Consider the following 17,769-nt stretch of genomic DNA (forward strand, 5'->3'; position numbering starts at 1 on the left):
CCAGCAGTAAGAATAAGCAGACATTTACAGAATGAACACTGTCCTCACTGCTGCTGTTTCAGTTGCACAGGATCCATCCCACTCCATTCTTTCAGATAACACCGATCATACAGTTGATTTTGGCACCTCATCAAATCCAGCTTCTCTAATAAGAGAGCACAGAACTAGGCATTGATGATCAAACACCAAAATGAAACCAAAGTAAAGCAGAATGGAAATCTGACAAGTCTCAAAATCTGAATCAATAGTTCATGGCTCATATTCTCCAAAGAAGGAACAAAATATCATTAATGATAAAGAAAAGAAAGCCGTGCTACTCAAGTCACCACATCATTATGCATACTTTTTAATAATTCTGACTGCAAATCTAACATTCATGACTAGCCTTCATTCACCTCTCTTCATCTCTTATATTCTTCTGCTTTGGTAACAAAATAAAGATCTTGATGCAGAGCATGACAGAAACCTCTGTTTCAGCTCCTACCCTTGTGGAGACACTGGTTGCAATTCCTCCCCAATCTTTTAGTCATACCATTACAATTCAGAGCAATATTGGGACATGGGCATCCCCCAGTACCGGACAGTTGGTCACTCATTGCATGAGAAAGAGAAACCTTGACCAGGGACAAGGTAGGATTGGTCCTGGTGGCCCATGTTTCTGTCTGTTTGTCCCATCACATATCTAGGCATAGCATCACCAGTCAAAGTCCATGCTAGACCAGAGGACGCTACGAGTGTGCTCTCTGTGATGAAGCCCTCTGCCCCCGTGTTTCCATTTTTTGATCATTACTCCTCCTCCCTTTTCTCATTTGTTGTCTTCCACATCTTTTCACTTTCCTCTGGTTTTCTCTTTGTCTTTCAAGGAGGTGGAGTGGGAGTCAATGGCTGTAACTAGTGCAGGAGATTAGTGTGAGCAGAAGCCAGCAGCAGTGGGAGTGAGAACCCTAACCATGAGCCATCAGTGGAGTCCAGGAGCTCGAGCTGTGCCATACTTACCCCACATAGAAGGAGAGGAACCACATGGTACTGTTGCAGACACCATACTACACCAAGGCAATGCATTTACATGGGTTTGCCTTACAGGTCAGGTTACATACTTCTAGCAGCCCTTCTTATCATTGGATAGTAAATCCTCTGCCCCAAGTTTCCCTCTTTGTTTTGGCTCCAGCACTATTTCCAAAAGTGCAACTGCTCCAGACACACACACACACACAAAATATTTCTTAGGAGTACACCTAGATAGAAAGTGATTAATGCTAGAAAGTCTTACACTAAGAGGTTTTTATAACAGTTCAACTTGGCAGCTGGGTGTTTTTCATCATACTGATATATTGTCAGTTTCTTTTTGTAGAAAGCAAAATTTCCTGAAGAAACACTGCAGTATACCTCTTGACATACATGACTGGAAAAAGATATTTTAAAAAGCTACAAGAAACTTCTCATATTACCCAAAGTAAATGATTAGAAAGCCACTTACCCCCAGTTGCCACAGTAATTTCTCGTAGAAAATGGCCATAAAATGGAAAATCGAAGGACAGATTCACTCTCTGAAAGGAACAACACCAGAAAATAAAATCAATATTGTACAGAAAGGTAAGAGATAAAAAAATGAACAGTCCTCCACTTCAAACATCTGTTTCATTGCTTTTTATTTTTCACTGGAGCTTTGCTATTCTTACTTTGGAATTTCCAATAGCTATCTAGAAACAACTGTGCAGCACTTAAACACCCAAAAGCAGTGGATCTTCATAACTGAAGACATCAGAAAATAAAGTACATCAGACATTATAACTCTCTCATATGAATAAAATAAATAAAGGTCTGTAGATCTTTTCCTTTTAAAAAATAGCATTGCTTTCACCTCTTTTTCAAGAGGAGCCATCAATATTTAATGCTTTAACAATATGTCTTACCAAATGCCTACTCCCTTGACTGCAGGTGGTTTGCTCTTCTGCCACATGCTCCTTCAGATTTAAGTGGTCTCCCTGACACCTGTTACCTGAGTGCTTATACAATGAAGGCTGGTCTCTGGAAGGCAATTCCCCATCAAACCCAAATGCCCCATCTCCCAAACCTCTCTATACTGTTAACTAGGAGTTCAAATGATTAATAAAGAAATAGTCAACATAAATATTAACAAAGTCTACATCAAGTACTTATTGCAAAATAAAAAAAAAGGAAGAAAAATCTTTTTTACCCCTGTCAGCCTACAGGTGACATCCTCTACCAGATGAATTGATAGCAGAGAATTGTAATTTGGAGAGCAGATTCTTGTCCTCAGCTCACCATAAGCACCATTCAAGTTTAAACTCATTTTCCCTCTCTTCCTATGGTTCTCTCCTTTCCCATCTATTCTACTCCTTCCCCAAAGCTCACTGATTATTGTGACCACCCATAATTATCAACTGGTGTGCTACCTAGCTAAACTCTAAACAAAGCAGTAGTCATAACAAGAGAGTACTGAAAATGCAGTAAGGTTTTTAAAATGTAATATCCCATAAAAACCACATCTCTTCCATAATGGCCCAAAGCTCAAGTAGTAACTGGGTATGCAGATCATTATTATTTTCTATTTAGGAGGAATTACTGTAGTAAAAATTGGTGTGAAGATGGATTGTTGGTGGCTGTGCCCCAACCCTTACCTTTGATGTCTCCACTTAAGAAAGGGCAAGAGATCATACATTAAAAAAAACGGGGGCAAAAAAGAGGCATTTTTGTCTTTTTTTTCCCTCTACCATTATTTCTATACCAGGTTTATATTATTTTCAGATTGTATCTGAGTATTCTTTCTCTCAGGAAGAATTATATTTACATCCACCAGAAATGTTTAAAGAATTATTTAGTATGAAATTAACAGCTGAAGGTTTACAGTGACTTTAAATTAGATTTGCCTTCCACTTAAGTAGAAGACAGAATTTTGACAGGGTTTACCAGTACTTTTTCTGTTTGCTTTTAATTAGAATGCAAAATCCATTTGCATTGTATTAATTGGACTGAGTAAGTTCTAATGACCTTTTCTGTATATACATAAATATGGATATACAACTGAACATTTCTAATCAAAATGGCATATGCAGAAAATAGCTCATAAATTAACTTAAACAGATGTTTATTTACCATGTTCTAAAGTTTTCACTGCTAAGATGCATGCTATGTTTATGAATGTGCTCCATTTAAACTTTATCCTTGCTCTACCAATTTCCAAGAACACTATCAAAACCATAAAATTTTCTGACAAACCTTCCCTTTTTTCTTTATACACAATTGTCCATTTTACTTATTAACATTAACTTTCTGAAAAACACAATAACCACTCAACTGATTCAAAAGGAAACTGTGCTCCCTTAACAGTCTTCTGAATTGCTATAATGTATTAAAGACCTTTACAGTAAAGACTTGATCCTTTCCACAATCAAGTCAGATGTAGATCTCCCATTGATTTCAAAGTGATGCCTTAAATTCTGACAATGTAAGAATGTTTAATATAGACAGTTGATTAGCATAATACTGTAACAAAAACCCAGCAGGGATGTTTCAAAATGTAGTATTGTTAACAGCCACTAGAAATAGATGTAGTTTAATTTTTCCTGCTAGAAAGCATATCTCGTTTTTTAGAAAGAATATCAGAATTCATGTAATCCAACTCACTAGAATAAAGTTTTCTCCATGCATGTAATGATAGATCAGACTGACAGGAAAGTAAACTGAGTTTCCAAGTATGAAGGTTTCCTGCATCTAGTTCAAAGTTTGAGTAATCAACTATTACATATCACGAGGTTCAACAAGGACTAGTGCAGAGTCCTGCATCTTGGAAGGAACAACCCCATGCACCAGTACAGGCTGGAGACTGACCTGCTGGGGAGCAGCTCTGCAGAGAGACACCTGGGAGTCCTTATTGATAATAGACTAACCATGAGCCAGTAAAATTGTACTATACAATTAAGAAGCCAGTGGCAAGATATTGGGGAAAAAAAAACCCCAACAAATCACTACTGGTGGTATAAATCCTGTACTGCTGTGTGTTTTAACTGTTCCATTAACGTTTGAGTGTTACTTCCCCCAAATAATAACTATGTTGTTTATAGTCAAACCATCTCATGGATCTTCTCTTTATTACTTTTCCTGCAGAAGCAAAACCAACTGGCAGCTTTTGAGGACTCAGGATTATGTACTTCCAAATGATGGAAAACACACAAATTCAGTGTAAAATTTTTAGCATTCAAAGAATCCTTGACAAATCATTAATATTTAGCATGTAGTAATTTAACTCCTTGTTCTACTGTCAAATTGGAGAATAATCTTTAGAAATGTAAGCAATGCAGTCATCACAGTAGTATATCACAGTAATATTTCACAGAAAGATGTGAAAAATGCTCTATTAAAAAGAATAACAGCAAAGTTCATCCCTATGGAAAAGAAGGGAATAGATTGCTGCTTAGTTATGTATGAGCTGCTCAGTGCTTCTGTGATTCTAAAGTTGTTATATAGTTACAGAGACCCATCTCTCTTGAATAACTTTGTTGTGTGGTACACATGGGTGTTGTTTGCTCAAACACGTACACAAAATTGATTATAGACACATAAATAAAATATAGTGCTTTACAGGATGATTCACTGGTACTTTTTCATCCTTCATGAGGGGTATAAAACAAATCTTTGAGAAAAAAAGTCTTTAAAAAAGTATGGAGATATGGTTGTTGCCACTGAAGTTCACTCTCCGAGATATTTGGATAAGCATGGAAAGAGACAGATATCAATGTGCTAAACTGGGACACAGGGATTCTTTGCTAGAACTGGCAGAAAAGAAAAGTGGGCACCTGTCATTCACCAGAAAAAACCTAATCCATTTGTTTTGGGGAGAAACAGTTGAAGCCCTCATGCTGCCAAGCTCCTCTCTGCCATGCTGAATTGTCCTCGACACTGATCTCATGTGCAAACCAAATGTGTTTCATTTTAAACCTCTGGTTAAATAACTTCAACAAAACCTCCTCCTTGGAATTGACATTTTTAGGTATATAATCTCAGGAAACCAACTGGAAACAAAAGTTCTAATCATTAAAAAACAGATTCAAATTTCTCAAAGGAATTTCACTAATATCTAGGTTCCAAGCCTTCTAAATTACTTTTAGTAGTGATGTTTTACCTTATATAAATATTTTTAATTTCTTTATTACATTTTGGTTTTGCATGTTTCCATTCTCTCCCTAAACACAGAGCACTAGGATCCCAGATGAAAAAAGTAAGGCAGTCAATACAGGTTCTCACTTTAGGTTATCCTTGAGGCTTTTTCTCATTAGAAACATTGTCTTGAGAAAACAACTGATACAGTGGTTTATTAAATCTACCCTAAAGATATATAACTGCCTGAATCTTCTGCATTTTCATTACCTCTGGCTCCTTACAGTCTATTTGGCTATGAGGAATATATTTTATGTATTGGACTCTGTTAGTCACGTGTAGTGGATTTACCACCTCACTCTGCTCTTTGTATTCTGAGCTAAATACCACAGTATTTCTTCTTGCTGTCTTTTACATTCCTCTGAGCCAGTCACCTGGCTGGTGTCATGGAGACAACAGATAAACTGACAAAAGTTTAATTAAACTTGGCTTTTCTCTCATCTTTAAAACTGTTAAACAACCCTACATCCTTAAAAACTGTACAACTTTAAAATAAGACATTACCTAGATTTTGGGTTTAAACTGGCAAAAACCAAGGACTTTTTGTTGGAGGTAATTCAGTGAACAGATGAAAGAAGAACCTCATGAACCACGATCCTGAGCTGTAATTTTCTATATTTAATTTGTGCTAATATTGTCTCTTCTGTGTATGCTACTTCCAGACTCAGGCAAGGTCTGAGAATACCATCTGTAAATCATGCAGCACTCAATTTAACTTCTAAGCATGTAAGCCCATTATTTTCAAACCCATTTTACCAGGCATCATGATTACAGTAAGTTAAACAAGATTGATATTTACATTCTGTGATGTTTATTTGTTGATATCCTGAAATTGTAATCACATCTCTCACTTCTGTTACTATGTAACATTCTCATGAGTTTTATTAGTTATCTCAACATTAAAAAATGTGTGATGCCTCATATGAAATGGAAATGCAAACACAGATATACTCCGTGGTGACTTAAACTTCTGCAACTTAATACTGAACCCAGTTCTGTTGCTAAAATTCCCTGTACTTCAGCAACACAAATAGTTTACTGTTTGATTGTGATCCTTAATAACACAGATTAATTTTAAATATATCTGTAAAGGCATCTCTGAAGGACTCTTATAGCAGGTGCAAGAAAGCATCATTTGATAACAACATTGTGCAGACTTTCACAACTAAAATGCAAAGATAAATCTCTGTGAACCATAATCACAATATTTAGTAATAAATAATACTGTGTTGGTCACTGGTGAAAAATATCCATGTCAGTCAAGAAGAAAAAGGTATAAAACTTACTGCTGCTTGCCGATGGGTGTTGGAAAGGATTCCATGAATCTTTACTTTGTCTTTCTCCATTTGGTCTATATTGACCCACAGATCCCGGCTGGTAGAATCATATGGGCCATACGTCCTTGAAGTATAATAATTATGATCTGTATCCTCCTGAAAGGGAAAAAAACCTTAGTAAATAGAGATTAGAATGGAAGATGTACCTTAGTTTTATGGAAAACTCATCCTTGAAATACTGAGTCCTGTTGCTCCTGGGAGTAGCAGAAAAGACTACCCTGCAAATCAACAATGAAGAAAAAAAGTACAAACTGCAAATGTGTTGCAGAAGACGTCTCTTCTCCTAACCACAAGCAGTTGGCAAGTCAAACACTTACCTCGTGCAATTATCTATCTTATGATTATAATGTTCACTAGCCTCAAATCCAGATCATACAGTTCATGTAACCACATCAGTGAAATCTATGGCAATATTTTGGATGGCTTTCAAAGCAAGAGGGCCAGTAAATTGTTCTAACAATGGCCATACTCTAACAAAGCAATGAGCAGCTAACAGCTTAAAAAAATAACATTCATAAACAGAATGGTCACCTCCACCTTGTACCACTCCTCTGCCTCTGGGCTGGAGGTGGGTCCAACTCAGAGCCAAGGGAAGCTTCAAGAACCATTTATGGGGGCAGTACTGCAGCTCCCTCCCCTTGTTACCAGCCAAAAAGCAACTCCACACAAACCCATGACAGACACATATATATTCATGGAAGAAAGCTTCCTAATTCTTGCAGTCTTGTCACAAGAAATTCAGAGGTAGAATATATGAACCCTACACATGCAACAGGAGGTTGTGTTAGTGGTTCACCAAATCCTGCAGCTTGTAGATATTCAATTCCACAAACAAGTGCATGGTTCAGAAGACAGTAAAAGTCTTGGAGATATCCATTTCAATGAAAAGAATGAGATGCTCAATGCTCAAAATACTCTGGATTCCACTCAACCTCACTGTGATCAGTTTATACTTGAAATCATATACATTTAGCATAGTACAAAAAGTAAAATTTTGAAATCTTACAAGGCAAAACTTACTAAATTTACTAACATCCCAGAATCACAGCCTTCCATAACTTCTGTCAAATTGTTATGACCATAAAATACTTAAATCAACAGGACTAAGAGCTTTCTGTTGAATAGCTGCAAGTACTACTGTAAAAGCAGAAAATGCTGGTATGTTTCAGTTCTTTTGTCCCTTCCTTTTCCTCTGCACCAGAGAAAAATAAACAAAGCCTCAATAATAACATTTTAAAATTAGAATAAACTTCAGAAATAAACCGTGGCATAGAAAATGGAAGAGGGAGACTTAGAACTTAGAATTACCTCCAGCTACAGAAGAATTCCTCTTCTTTAGCATTTGCTATACAAGCAGTGTGGGACTACCTTCATATCACACTGTGGTACCATGAAGACCTGACATCCTCTCTGCATGACCCACTCCCTAGAACATGCACGACTGATACTTAGTGACATCATCCTGAGCTGAAAATATACTTGGCAAGGGCTTATATTCTAGATGAAACTATTAATGTTTTAGGTTAAATATATTGACCCGAAATCCCATTTCAGATGGATTTCATCCTACATTAACATCATTACTGATGCATTTTATTTAAGCTGTTGCAGATATAATCAGCTTATCTTCTCTTTGACATTTTCTATACCTTCTGCTATACTTTATATGACAGTATGTACTTTTGCAGTAAATCTCAGTGACACTTCTGAAGCAACTTCTAACAACTTCAGTAGTCCAGGTGAATATAATTAAAACTATACTGTCAGAAAGATGACAAAAGCCAGTCATCTTACCAAATTCTTTTATTCTTTAATGGTCAACAGAAACAGTTACTACTGTCATGTATACAAAGAAGGTATAGTAAAAGTTTTGACAACAAAGAGCTATTTTCCCAGTCTAATTTATCATTCTGACATTTAAGGCATTAGAAATTCTGAGTGAAAGAGCTCCAAGAATGAGACAAAGAAGAAATAATTAACAAAATAGCTTGTTTCAGATAAACATGCAATATTTAAACCATGGTTAAAATAGTGCAGTTTTTGCATTCTCAGTTTTTCATAACTAATGAAGCTACATCAGTTAGTTGTAGCTAGATCTCTACCTCCAGAACTGGAAGGCTCTAACACAGTCTAGTTTGTGTGCCTGTAAGAATGCTTTGAATGGTATTTTGATCTATCTTATAAAGAGGCTCATCATACATCTTGTAACAGAGCTTTCAGCTCAACAATTTTGCCAGTGTGTAAGGAATTACTCTTGTATAGACAACTACCATATTTTGTGTACAAAAAGTCTTATTTACAGTTCTAACTCAAGTTAAATAACCTGAGATACTTCTGGAAGGAAACAGATTGACTTCTAATGGAATGACAGATGGAAATCAAAATTCCTCTTGCTCTTTGGAAAAGCTTCATAAACTTAATGGTACATTCATAAAATTCATCTGCATACATCTCACATCCTAATTTTTTAAAATAATATCTGTACATTTACAACATGTCTACAAAAAGCAACATACAGTTACTTACTAAAGTTGGCCTGAGCAGCTTGGGAGCAGTTAGCAAGGTTAGAATCCACGCTTGTATTCAGAGTCAGTGCCTTCATAGTTTCTCATGTACATTACCATAGAAATGAGTTGGAGTCTTCCATAAATTTCACAGTTGTAGAGAAACATTTTATTGGCACCAATATATAACTATGATTTTTCATTATGACAGACCTGTTTGTTGGATTTGGTTGATTGCACTTGCTTCGTAGTACATTCCACCCCTTATAGGTAACTAGATGCATTAAAAGATGGAAGAACGCTTCAAAAATTGTGCTGAATTTGCGTGTAAACTACTCACTCAGGAAGATAAATTTAACAGTTATATGATAAAGATGTAGAGTTCTACAGATAGGTAGAATTAGATATAAAACTTTTCAATATCTTAATCGTGTAGAAGCACGTTAACAAATGAAAGAATATGCAAGAAAGAAGAGAACATACCCATTCCCACTTCAAGATTGTTTTCCAGGTATTTGGGGGATAAAAACATTATTTCTAATTGCCTCTCTAGACACACAGGTCTATCCAAATACTTCATATATATGAAGTAGGAAGTACCTCTCTTCTATTGAGAATTAGAGCTTTGAAGCAAAGGATTTTTCCAGAGATTTTTTGCACCATCTTTGAGGGTTACTGTTGACAACCTTTGTGAGTATAAAGGGAATATTTATTAGATATCAAAATATCTGTTAGAATATTTATTAGAACCTGCTTCTTTCTTCCTGTTGTAGAAACAAGTTATTTTTAACCTGAAGCAATCCTCAATGCTGAGTTGCTGTCTTATTGTAGATTGTAAAGAAAATTAATTTCTTACCGTTTTCGCAAGGGTGAAATGTCTGATGACACCATGAATATACTCCCAATTGCTTCTTCAACTACAACTGAATCCTCTCAGGAAAGCTAAATATATGCACTATTCATGGAAGCTCAGCACAAACAAAGATTAAACCTTCTTTAAATTTTTGGTGTTCAGTATTTGACAATTCAGTGACTGACATCCGTTCTGCACATTACATATAGACACTCCCAGTACAATCCAAATACCACACACCTGTTGCCTCACTAAGTACTGTTCCTTAACAGATTAGGGGTTGAAATGTATGGGATGAGTTGTTATCAAGAAAGTATAAAGTAACTGTGCACGATATCTAAAAGTAACAACATTATGCCTCTGAAACGGTTTCAAATTATTAACTGGGATTCTGGCCAAAGATGTACATGAAAATAGCATTGAAATCAACGTGAAACAATAAAGTTTTCTCTCAAGAAAACAAGACACCATGATTCAATGATGATGTAATAACATATGCAAACAAAGGACTTGACAGGTTCAATTCTCTTCTTGTCACATTTTTTCTTTAATGGAAATTGAAAGGTACTGTAAATCTCTAGGAGACAGAGGATATTATCAAACAAGTTCTACATTAGGAGCCTCTGTTGAATTCAACTGCATTAATATTTTCCTTTTAAATACCAGATCCAATTGGATTCAAGCCACAGACACTACTGAACAAAATGTTTTTCCATGTAGCTCCATAGCTTACATCTATAGCTCTGTAAGGTTGTAAATGAAAAACCTAGTCACTTCAACCAGAGAAAAAGCAGCTGGCATCCAGGAATGAGCTCTACTGTTGCACAATAGTATGCTGAAGAAAAACTCATAGTTTCTTTGTAGTTGAAAGAAGAGACATTCATAAAGCAAATAAGTATAGATCAGCCGGCCAAATGGCAGTTACATTTTAGTAGTTTAAGTTCTGGTTGCATTTTCCCAGTCCTGAGACACTGTTTGTAACATGACTGAGGAAAATATCTATCAATTACTCAATCATCCAAGGCTCCTTATCTTCACATATCTGTGATTGTCATGAGTTATGGCCAGTTGCAACTCAAGACAGTTAGACCGCATCTAGTTTAGTCTGGAGAAGATGAGACTAAGGGGAGATCTTATTAACATTTACAAATATCTAAAGGGTGGGTGTCAGGAGGTTGGGACATCCCTTTTTTCTATAGTAGCTAGCAACAGGACAAGGGGTAATGTGAGGGTGAGGGAGCAGTGGAACAGGCTGCCCAGAGGGGTTGTGGAGTCTCCTTCCTTGGAGGTCTTCAAGACCCGCCTGGACATGTTCCTATGTGACCTGATCTAGGTGGAGCTGTTTCTGCAGGGAGGTTAGACTAGATGATCTCTAAAGGTCCCTTCCAACCCCTACCATTCTGTGATTCTATGATCTAATTTGATATTGTCCCTTTAAATATTCTGTTTACTGAAACTGCATTTTCTGACTTCCATTGAGGCAATACCACAACAAACAAACTCAAGCCATCGAGGATACAGAGCTAGACTTCACAGATAACTAATTTTTACTGCTGTAAAAGGTAGATCCCATATCTGATTTTTAACAAAATGCATCAACAGTTCACCTAAATATTGTTAAAATCACAGATCAAGTTTATTTTAAAATTATCTGAAAGTGTTGTTGATATTTATCCCAAAAATCAGTGCTGAGCAAATTCATTACCAAATACTAATTCTTTTACTCTGAACATAATATGGATGATAGATGAATAGCTTATGAAATTAAATAGACAATTCTGCTTTCTAAAAGCTGAATTTGTAGAATAAAATAGAAACACTAGAAGGAGAAAACAGGCAAATACATACTTGAAAAAGGACTACTTTCAGAGAGAAGGAAGATTAATAATAAAATGCTTCTTGGGAAACTTAGAAGGAGAAAGTGAGGTAGTAATTAAAAGTATTTCCCTAATGAAGAAAATAGTGGTGGTAATTCATTTTGCATAAGAAAAATGAACACTCTTTCTATTAAAAAAATCAGCAACAAGATGGCCCTGCACACACAGAATAAAACCAGCTTCATCTGCTTTTGCACTCTTACCCAGTCGTGTGTCATGCTTGTTACTCTCTTACAGTATCTCTACCTAACCTGTCAGTAAATTCAGCTAAAGTTCACTTCCAAATGGTTAGAAAATTGCTCTTAGATTTTGGAATGTTATTGGTACCCATCAGCTGAAAAAAGACATGGGAAAGGGGAACAGAAACAACAACTTACGTAAGACTTAAGCTAGCTCTGCATTACAGCTAATGGAAAACCCCTTCCAGCCAGCATGTATTCGGGCACTGAGAAGGGGTGAGACAGATGCATGGTCACGCTCTGTTACCAGGAAAGAGGAAGCACATATACATTGTGTTGCAATTGAATTTGTTCATTTATTGACCATTCCTTTAGGCAGGTACTGGAAGAGACAGAGACAGGTAGCAAGGATACATGGAGAACATCCCCAGTCTAGCAGCTATTAGGAGAGAAGATGAGAGAGTATGAGAAAATATCATCTAACCTGAGATGGTGTTCTAGTGGGAAGAGTAAGGCCATAGAACATGGAGAAACACTTTGCATGCTGTTGCTATGTAACTGCATTTTAACATAGGGTACAGTAATTATAATCACAATATACCAATATTATGATGCAATTTTATGGTTTTATAAGATCTGATAACTGAAGAACCCCAGTGAATGCTTAATTTGAACTAGCCTCTCAAAATGAGAACTCTAATTTCAGTAGATAAGCTACATGTGAACACATGAAAGCCTTGCAGGAGATGGATATAGTGGCTGTTACCTAACAACCTTGATTGTTATGAGTGCTTCTCTGCTACTCACAAGTAGTGATTTCATTTCATAAGCACTTTGTATCAAGGACAAACTCTGCTGTTCAATTTCTTCACGACAGCATTTGTTCTGCATGAATCTCTACTGAAGAAACACAGAATTAACAAAACTGTATCACTGCTTTCATAGTATCAAAGCTACATTCTATTCTTTTGGGGTTTTTTTTGTTTGTTTTTAAATACCTCATGTGGGAAGAACTTAGGAAATATATATGGCCATGGCATCCATATTCCACATTAATAGGCATCAAAAATCTGAAGACAGCCTGCAAATATCAGTTCTGGTTACACAAGCCTTAGTAAAATCCATTTTGGACAGCTAATATAATGTCTAATGAATAAGGGGAACTTAGTCTAACAAAAAGGGAAATCTTCTGTCTGTATACATTGAGATTATGAACTTCATATCACACTGTATCCTCCAAGAAACTACACAAGTTCTCTGCAGGGTCCTGGAAGCCTGTTTTGTGTATGTAACTCAGATTTTCACAGGAGACCTAGGGTCAGTATGGAAGTCATCTTGGCCAGAACCTGAGATTTACAACTAGAGGTTTTAATGGTGAACACTAAACCATGTCTGCAGCTAGGATGAAACAAAAGCATTTAGCTAACAGTTCCTGCACCTATGTACACATAAGGCTTTACACAGTTCTACAATATCTTAAATTCCCAGGTTTTTAAACTGCACTTTTTTGAGTGCCTGACAGCACCTATAATGGGGACTCACACACACTGACAGACAATCTGGCAGAGAACGAAGCCGTAAATCTGTTATTAATCCAAAAAGCCGTTTAGTCTTTCCAGCTTTGTAAAAAGTCAACGTGGAGACACTACCTTTTTCATGATATTCAGCTGCTTTTGAAAGGAAGCTTCACTCTTGGGAACTGCTATAAAACTGTCAGCCTATTTAGGGGTCATTATGGTGGTCTTACAAAGCCGCTTGGACTGTCTTGTCATAAGAGACGAGCTTTAAAAGGGCAAAAGTCTCTGCAATGCCTTACTTGAGAAGAAAAAAGCCAAACCACCAAGTCACTCAAAAACCAATTACAGGGAGAAAAATGTTTATTATGCAGCTTTGTTCCTGATTTGCTGGTGCTGGAGTTTGAGATATGACATTCTCAAAGTAAGCCTTTATTAACTACTCTGTAGTATCCTCTCCACTACAAGAAAATAATTGGAACTTTGCAGTAAAATGACCATGAAAACATCTAGCAGAGATTTGGACATAATTATGAAACATGATACAGTTAATGGTTTTTTTTTTTTTTTGATAGGTATAAGTGACTAATTTGTTCATGAAATTGAAACTGCAAAAATGACTTTATAAACATAGAAAACTAAATGCCATGCCTAGACTACAGAGCAGCAGCGATTATAACTCCATGTCTATTACAAACTCCTTCTCAGGGGCTCATGACTACAGATATCACAAATAACTACATTTTTTTTCAAGTTAGCTTTTAAAGATGTGGCATTTTAGTCTTTTAAAGATGCACTTCTTGTGTAGAGTACATATTTCTAAGTGCACACCTTGACATGCTTACAGCTAGACTTATACAATCTTTTTCTTCCTCTAAGATACATAGCAAGTCCAGTTTAATATTATTCATTTTTTTTTGTTGTTTGGCTGGATTTGTTGGGGTTTTTTTAGTTTGTTTGTTTTAATCCAAGTATTAGAGCAACTTCAAACTCTCTGTAGTCTATTTCTTCCCCTAGTACATATTCAGAAACTGGGATGGATAAGAACATTGCAATTTTTTGTTTCTTCTCTATTGGAAGAGACAAGAAGAAAACAGAGCAAACAAGACCCATCAGTGCAGAGCCCTCACATTAGGGGAAAAGAGGGACATTCTAAATTGGGATGAAAAATGTTACAGATCTGGAGCATTAAATCAATATTAGCAGTGTAGTTTCTTGATCAGCTCTTTATGTAGGATGGTGCAAGAAACTGCCTCCACACTGTGTACTGCAATTCCTGAGTAGTTAAATCTGTCGCTTACAGCTGATATCATAGGGCAATCACTTGTAAGAACATGTAAAACTAATATTAAGTTGATACAGGCAGGAACATGAGTCTTTTAATATGGTAGCTTTTTACCCTTAGGGATAAGACCCAATTTGAAGCTTTTAAATGTGACCTATGTTCATTTAATTTAGCACCAGTCTTTTCCAAAGACATGCTGTTCAGTGTACAGTCAGAGAGCAGCAGGCTCATCACAGAGTCTAGGCAGAAAAAACCAAACTGCAACACTGAGAACACTCAGTTTAAACAGACTGCAACCAATACTTGTAGTCTATTTAACCAGAGCACCTTCTAGTTTCTCTCTCAAATACAAACTTAAATCTTTAGTTACTAAAACATAGGACTGGGTGAACTCCAGAATCAATTGCAAAACTTCAAAATTACCATTTGTGTCTTAGAAAGAAAGTGATGATTCAAGTGGTTAAGCTGTAGCCCTGATTTCTATAGCTCTTTGGAAATCTTACTCCTTGCTCTGGAAAAATTATGCATTTTGCTCTGTTCAGATGTATTTTTCTGTCTACATCTGTAACAGGAGTTCATTAGGAATATCCTATAAAAGAATATTGAAAAGAACACTATATACAGTTATATAGTTACAACAAATTGTCCTGATCAGCCACATTTCTAAAGGACTTGTTGAAAAAATGCTTCTTTATTTGATCTTGCAGTCACGCTCCAAAAAAAATCCCTTGAGAGCTCTCTAATGGAAGTGTCATAACTGGAAGACATCATATTTAATCAAGATGCTTGATGAGCTACATATTGACGAGACAGGCACTTCCAAGTCACTCCCTTTGCATAACAGCAGACTTCAAACAAGCTTTCTGGGGGATTTTCACTCTTGCTCTTTTCAGGAGCAATACTCTGAGCATTTTGCAAGTACTCAGACAAGACTGAGATGCTAAATAATATCCTTCCCCTGCTGTTTCTGAGAAGCGCTTCTGCCTTCAAGGTAACCTGGTATCCAGTTGATACAATAGTCTCAAATGTTCTCAAAATCATAGAATCATTCTTTTTTTATAGATGTTATTTCTTTCTCCTATACAATTTCCAAGTCTATATTGTTCTTTAAGAGTAGAGTGATTCAAAGTTTCAAAGTTTCATGAACTTATATTTCAATTTTTGGCTTTCAGCTAAACACAGGACACTAAAATACAAAACATAAGGCATTACAGAATTACTTTTAACTTGAAGGGTGCCTTCCCACAATTTCAAGCAAGTAAAAGTGATGGCAAATTTGTAAATCCCCTCCTAAGTGCCAGAAAACAGTGAAAGACAAAGACATGAGATTTTCCTTGTGTTCCAAATCAGTCTTTTGGAGGAGGGTGTGCAAATCTCAACCTTTGTCCCTGACCAGAAACGCACCATTTTTATGTTTCTTGCTATAATTTGTTGCTGCTGAAAGAAAACAAACCAACCAAATAGTTCCTGGCCTTTTCACTTCAGATTCAGATAAAGAAAGAGGTGACTGTGCAGAATGGGATTTGGCTTGCAGGTTAGACACTTCACTGGAGCTGTCTGCATAAAAGCTAGGTTTCTTAGGGCTTGTTATAAGAACCATAGATCTAGTAAACGCTGTCAATGAAGGTTTGCCAGCTCAGCAAGCTTTTGAGTCCACTTTAGACCAAAATGAATATCCACCTTCACTGTACTGCCTGCACTGACCATGGATGAGATACAGTCATCTAAGCACAGGAGGAACCCAGAGCCATAGGATCCAGGACCTACAGTAGATTCTTATCCTACAGAAGGATGACCAGAGCATTCAGTATAACCACAGTGCCTAAAAGGTTACCAGGCATCTATAGCCAGGCAACTGAATTTCACCCTAAATTTTCACCATCTATGACAGTATACTTTAACTATCATGGAAGAACTTACTCATGCCTCATCTACCCCACAAGCACCTACACTGAGCTGTCCAAACTGAGGAACTGAATTTCACCTTCAATTTCAATGTTAACTACAACTAAAAAAGAAAACCACTCGCACAGACTCCAGGCCTTTCACAGCAATCACAATAGCCTAGTGTTTTATGCAAAATCATACACATTATTAGAGCAGCATACAGATGTGTACTATCCTTAATTGAATGTTTACATAAGAAACAAAACCTCTGCAGTGTATTCAAGAAATTACTTTGATTTCCAAGGTGAAAGAGTAATACACCTAGCATGTCATGAAGATAATACTAGTAGAAGAAATTTAACATTTTATACATTGTTCATGACTAAATGACAGCATCAAATTTTCTTTTTCTATTTTTATTGAAAAATATTTCAAAACTTAAACACTTTTCTTGCTTATATGAACTGTTTCCCAGTTGTATAGCACATGAATTACCCTTTCAACACAATGGAAATTGTCAGAAATAAGTTGGTGTTTCATTCAACTACATAGCCAACAGTAGCATATTTGTAAAAATTGAGGGTTTGTTTTCTGGACAAATAAGGACATTTGGTGCATTTACTTGTAATTACGGAAGGAAGATGTTCCAAACACCCTCAGGAAACTTGCAATAAACCACTGTGCCAGCTGGTCAGTTAAACTCCCCAAATGGGCACCTGCCAGAGTGCTGGTGTGTGGAAGCAACATTGTTGGCCCACCTCTGCATATGGCTTAACTCAACAGTAGCACTTCAGATCTGGACTATGCACCAGAAGGCATTTTCTTCTCATACATCAGTTGAAGAAAGGTCCATACTTTGTCTGAGGCTGAGAAAGATACTTGTTTTGCTCTCTGTACTGCAGCAAAAGTGAAATACCACCGAGAGATCGTGGCATTTTATCCCTCATGACGTTTTACTGCTTCACCTGTACAATATCAAACAGATAGGATTTCCACATGCCATTTCTCTCCCTTCCTGTTCTTGTTGCTAAGGCTACAGAAAGAGTACTCTCTTAGAGTGATGCTTTCATTTATTTAAAAATTTTAATAAGAACTCATGAAGAGTCGTGCAGCTTAATATAAATGCATGAAGCAAACCTCCAATAACCCTGTCAC

General features: G+C 36.6%; 1 protein-coding gene across 1 annotated transcript in view; it reads right to left on the minus strand.

Annotated features, from left to right (window-relative positions):
* Nucleotides 1-17,769, minus strand: part of PLXDC2 (plexin domain containing 2) — a 250,410-nt gene that overhangs the window by 106,409 nt on the left and 126,232 nt on the right. Inside the window, exons 3-4 of the mRNA XM_061997126.1 lie at nt 6,465-6,611; nt 1,478-1,547 (exon numbers count right to left, since the gene is read on the minus strand). Coding sequence (XP_061853110.1) covers nt 1,478-1,547; nt 6,465-6,611 — 217 coding nt within the window. The remainder of the gene's footprint in view (nt 1-1,477; nt 1,548-6,464; nt 6,612-17,769) is intronic.

The sequence above is a fragment of the Colius striatus genome, chromosome 5 (assembly GCF_028858725.1).
Source record: "Colius striatus isolate bColStr4 chromosome 5, bColStr4.1.hap1, whole genome shotgun sequence".
In the NCBI taxonomy this organism is placed as follows: Eukaryota; Metazoa; Chordata; class Aves; order Coliiformes; family Coliidae; genus Colius; species Colius striatus.